The 6,000-nt window shown below is 34.3% G+C and overlaps 1 protein-coding gene across 4 annotated transcripts in view; it reads right to left on the minus strand.

Annotated features, from left to right (window-relative positions):
• The window catches only part of LOC150089441 (cubilin-like), a 321,441-nt gene extending 318,650 nt beyond the window's left edge, over window positions 1–2,791 (minus strand). For all 4 annotated transcript variants that reach the window (XR_016548045.1, XM_090389480.1, XM_090389481.1 and 1 more), the window contains exon 1: window positions 2,769–2,791. Coding sequence is in view for 3 of the 4 variants with exons in the window: in XM_090389480.1 (XP_090245606.1) it covers window positions 2,769–2,787 (19 nt within the window). In the remaining variant the exon portion in view is untranslated. The remainder of the gene's footprint in view (window positions 1–2,768) is intronic.
• Window positions 2,792–6,000: the final 3,209 nt, after the last annotated feature.

Here is a 6,000-nt window from a genome sequence, read left to right on the forward strand (position 1 = left end):
AACAGGAAGGACTAATATGATTAAATCTGGGGTCCAGAGTAAGGAGGGCTGCTTAGAGATAAAGACAAAGAACCTGGGTTTAAACCAAGTAGGACTCCATTAAACAAATATCTGTCTGACTATCCCAACTGCTCTTACTTCCTAACATACTTCCCAAAAACACCCTCTTGATCTGCAACTTTGAAGTAATCTATACACACTCCCAGATAGTTTCATCCACATGACAGTGTTCTTCAATGCAGACTGTCTGTGCCAACATCTCATTAGAAGAAACAATCCATCTTCAACAATCTGGACAGGAACGTCCACATAGATGTTGCTAAAATCACCATTTCTGACTTTTTGAATCTCATCAATATATACTTATGAGAAGTCTACTTCATTCTTGGTGTTTGCTTGTATCACATTTCAGATATCAGCATGGGAAACTCACTGTCTCTGCTCTTAATAGAAGTTTTCATCATCCACCCATTTTCTCAACAAATATCCTTCATATTTCCCATTCAGAAAGATGTCAGCCTACCTCAGTGTTTAGAAATTTGCCCTCAGACTGTGGTAGGCTGAGTAAATTCAAGGAAGATCTAGTCATAGAGCAGATTATTTTTTTTGCTGATGCTGTTTAAGCTTGCTTTCTTTCATCATTTAACCACAGTCCATTCAAATGCATGTACTGTCTATTGCAGTATCACTCTTTCACTTAGTTACATCAGGCTTGTGTTACTCTAACATCCAAGCTTCCCTTTCTCCCCAGGTTATGAGTTGTTCTTACTTCACTTTTTGCCATTTTATTAGTAGTTCTTTACTGCAATTCCTTCCCTGTAATTTTGGAAAGAACAGCGAGTACCTCAATTCTACTCCTCCAGGTTCTCACAAGTTTAATATAGTCAGCAGTCAAAGTGTAGATTTTCTTTTTCCTCCAAAAGAAAACATAGATAAGCATCTAAATGTGCAGGAAAAAAAATTTTATTTGCAATCATGTGTTATCAGAGGAGCCTTAAAGTCTTCCTAGGAAAACTATTGTATTTATAAATATATTTTGATTTTATGGTACATATATTATTCCTGACCAGAATACTAAATTAAAATCAGAAACTTCTGAAAGTATATGCAATCCAAGTGATACTGGTGATTGGCTACCATGATTACTTGGGTTGCTATTACTGTCATGGATTTGATATTTCAGATTTGGGTAGAATGTAGAATCATTAACTATAAAAACAAACTAATTTTGTGAAGTAATTAAATCTTGGCATCATTCCAACTTCACACAATCACTTACATCTAAAGCTGAAATATCTCCTGACAGGTTAACAAATACAAAGAGATAACTGCAAGGCTCAGAGGTGCAGCCAGCCACCTTGCTAATATTTTCAGCAGTGGCATAACCAGGATTTTTTTGTCAGCAGGTTCATTCACAAAAAAAGCACCATTTGCTTTCTAAAAAAAGCACCACAATACCAGATTTCAGCATTAGTGGGTACAATGTACCTGCTGACCCTACCCTGGCTATGCCAATAATTTTGAATCAAGTCAGGCCAGTCCTGGGTGGAGGAACCAACATAAATTAGGCAAAAGCAATTTTACTGCTCATTTTTGAAATAATGCAAGCAAGATGTTTTACTCTGACCACTAACCTAAAGAAATAAATCTAAGGCAACCTTTTTTGAGAACATACAACCAAATCTGACATTTCAATGAGGCTTTAAAGCTAAAATCAATTCAAATCTGGAAAAAGATGTGGGGAGGAAATGCTCCACCAAGAAAATTTTGAAAATGATGATGTCAATTGTGCCAATTAAACTAACTGGGTTTATTATTTGAATGGTATTACAATTAATTTCAGTGATTCAATGGAGAGAACTTTCAGAGATTTGAAGTAATTCCATTTGTTGCATATTTGTCAAAATGCCTTCTTTACACTGATGTCATTTTTAAAATATAGAACAAAGTAAAAATTACAACACACTGTTCTAATAATAACAGAAATACGTCTGCACAAGCAAACATCAGTTCACTGCTTTACTAACAAAGTGTATACAGATTACAACTGTGACCACCAACTGATTAAATTTAGCTAACAAAAAGCAAAAAATTGCTGGTCTGTGGTAAGCCAGGCATATATTTTATGTGTGGCACAAGTTTAGGGTAATTTATGCAGTCTGAAGTAACATTTTATTAAGTGCAATATTATTTATTGGTATTTTATTAAATATAAGAAATGCATATATAACAAAAACATATTTTTGTGACCTTTGGCAAGTCTCATGACAGGTTAACAAACACAGAAATAACAACCACGTTTGAATCAGGTCACACAGGCTGGAAATTGCTGGTCTGTGGTAAGCCAGCATCATCACAAATCTATACATCATACAGAACTAATAAACTTTTTCTACCCTCTCCTTCAAAATTTAGATAAATCTGGTAAGCAATAAAAAGACTGTACTAGGAATAATGAATAGAACTTTTTGGAATTTTCTTTTTGTAAGATAATTTTGGCAGTCTAACTATTTGCATGAATAAAAAAAAAAATAATAATCTCAGCTTAGAATCAAATACACAGAAAGAGAAAGTGATTTTTAATTTAAGAGGAACATTTTCCAACTTCTTCCAATATATCATTATTTCAAAGTATCCCTTTTAGTGAACAAATTACTTTCCTTAATATTCATAATGTTCATATTTCTTTTGAAAATTACTCAAATTAATAGAATGATCACACTATTCAAATAATTAAAAGTATTTAAGAGAAATCTTATATTACTTACCAACAAAAGAGACTGTCATCAACAGCATAACTATAAAAAATAAAGTAAAATATAATGATAATTTAACTTAATATACAATGAAATAATACTCCAACTGCTATTTTCATTAAACCTATACTGGCATTGGAGAGCACTCATAAAAAATACAGATATTAGCATTAGTAGAGGCATATGATGCAAGAAAGCAAGCTTACATAATAGTATCAGCCAAAAAAAAAAAAAAAAATTTCCCCCATCCATTTCACTGCAAATTCTAGTTCTGATTTGAAATTATTTAAGTTGTGGACTCCAACTACAAGAGATGGAAGTTTGTTCCAACTACCAACCAACCACCCGCTGGCTAAATGCAAATTTCTGCACATCTAGTCTACAGTTGTCTTTCCTCAATTTGAATTTATATCCTCTCGGGTGAGTAATCTGAGTAACGGGAAGAACCCCATCAGCATTGAGCTTGCTCAAACCATTCAAGGCCTTATACATTTCAATTAGATCAAATGCCTAGTCTCCAGACATTGCAATCTGCAGAACTTAAGCCTTTCTTAGTAACAACAACCCTTTGTTCCACTCACCAATCTTGTTGCCCTTCTCTGTACTTGTTCCAGCAGCTCTACATCCTTCCTAAAATGAGGCCTTCAGACCTGTATGCAGTACTCAAGATGTGGCCGGAACAATGCCTTAAACAAGGGGACAATCACCTCCTTATTCCTGCTAGCAAAATTCCTGTATGCCATTGACAAGACACTATGAGCAACTCTTTCAGCGCCGACCGGGCTAGCCGGGTGGGTAAAGCGCCTGCCTGGCAACCCAAAGGTCGTGGGTTCGAATCCCGCCTCAGGCTTGGATCAAAGTACTGCAAAAAACTGTGGGAGGTGCACTATGGCCACAGAAGCCGATGCGCCAATAACTACCAAACAAAAAAAAAAAAAAAACTCTTTCAGCCTATCTGTACTACTCAAAAAACTTCATATCTGACTACACAATTACCCCTAGATCCTTTTCATTATCCACTACCCGAGTGTAGTACCACCCAGTTGGTACGTTACTCTGGGATTGCTGCTACCCATATGCAGTACTTTACATTTGTAAATGTAAAACTTCAGTTGCCACCTCTCAGCCCATCTGCTCAACTTTTCCAGATACTGTTGCAGCAGTGCACTATCATTACCGTCATTAACAATTCTGCTAACTTTCGTATCATCTGCAAATTTAGATATTAACCCTGATATACCTTCATCGATATCATTGATAAATACAAAAAACAACAATGGGCCCAACACCAAACCCTAAGAGACGCCACTAATAATATTAGTCCACGATGAGCAGTGTCCATTGATTACCACTCTGTCTTCTTCCACTCAACCATCCTTTTATTCATTGTAGCAACTTGCCCTTAATGCCATGCTATAATTTTCAACAGTAGTCTTCCACGTGCAATAGTATCAAGAGCTTTACTAAAATCCAAGTATAGGATATCAATATCAAAAGTATTTTTTTGCATCCAGTTCCTTTGTGACCACAGATCCTGTTGTCTGACCAATCAAATTGGTCAGACAAGACTTCACCTTAACAAACTCATGCTGTGCCTGAACTATAACTGCAGTCTTGTCTAGATGATCCTGTATTGCATCTTCAACCAATGACTCCATTATTTTCCCTGGAACAGAAGTTAAACTAATAGGTCCGTGCACAAAGTAGTCCCAATGCAGCACATGTTGTATAAAATAGTTAAAACTAGTTTCATAACAGGTGTGTGTTATATGCATCACTTTCAATTCAGTTTACCTTTGTTCATTGTAATCAGGTTACCTTTGAGCAGAGTGGCATACATAACTGAAATAAATCATCTGACAAACAAAATGTGCTTCCTTGCATCATATGACCATTCTAATACTAATATTGAACAAGAATTTAGATCTTTCTTTTGAAATCAAATGGAGAATACAGGTTTGACACAGCAATGATCAGATGGGAGTACAGTAGAACACTCATTTATTTCTGTCATATTCTGAGTTGCTTTGCACTGCAAAGCAACTCAGCTAACTACAACAAGATTAAATATTAAATAAATATTAATAAAACTAAAGAACAATAAAAAAGAAATTAAAAAAAGAGAAAATAATTAGCAGCAAACATAAGTCTACATTAACATAACCAATGATATGTTGCATAGAACATAATGTAAATTAAATTAGACAGCAAAATGGATAAGTGCTGCATAAAGCAAATACAGCTAAAATACAGTAGAAAAAAACAGAAGAAAGAGAAGAGTGTGAGAGGGAGAAAAAAGTAAAATAAAATAATAATATATATATTTTTTAATAAATATGTAAGTTAGGAGTGAAGATGAAAGTTACACAAGATGCCAAAAGCTAGAAGAAAAAGGATAGCAGAAATATGAGAAAATGTAGTTGAATATCCTTCAAGTTATGATAAATTAGGTAAAATTATAGGCTGAATTATAAAGCCAATTAGAGAGGAGTGACCTGTAAAGTAAAAATGATAAATAAATAAATGTGATAAAAAAAAAAAAGGTGGCTAGCATTAGATAAGGGTGGATAAATTTGGCTATAATTCAAAAGGGAGTAGAGCAAATATGCAATAAATCTGATGTTAGCAAAAGTAAATATTGATACATAAGCAGGTATTTCTTCAGGGGACTAACCTGATCATGCATCAAGAACTGTTTCTATACTTGTCCATAACTGTTAAGAGAAGAAATTTAATAATAAATTGAGTGGGATTGAAAGCATTATAAAACACTCACAAAGTATGGACAAGGAAGTCCCAATGCAGTGTTTGTTGTATAAAATAATTAAAACTAGTGGTATATTGTATGAAAATTAACAGAGTACAAATTCAGGTAGAAAATGCAAACAGAAGTCAGGTGTATATAATTTGTAGAATTTAGTAGACAGAATTTATAGCAGGCAAATAGTATAAGGTTAGGGAGTGAACCAAGGATAGGGAAGGGGTAAACGCATATCTGAATAAAATAAAGGCAAAGATAGCTAGAGATTAAGGATAGTAGGAACGTTTGTATCACCCTCGTATTGCACTAATAGCTTTAAGAAAATTGAAAAAGTAGAGTTAGAGTAGTATAAAGATAAAAAGTTAAGAAAAGATATTAGAAGTACTGAGTTAGCTTGAGTCATAAAGCCAATCTTTTTAGTAAGGACACTGTCTTTGTAAGTATTAGTATGAAAAAGAGACTAGCGTAATGGGAAGTTGAAAA

This window comes from Mastigoproctus giganteus, chromosome 2, assembly GCF_048544385.1.
Source record: "Mastigoproctus giganteus isolate SK-2022 chromosome 2, ASM4854438v1, whole genome shotgun sequence".
In the NCBI taxonomy this organism is placed as follows: Eukaryota; Metazoa; Arthropoda; class Arachnida; order Uropygi; family Thelyphonidae; genus Mastigoproctus; species Mastigoproctus giganteus.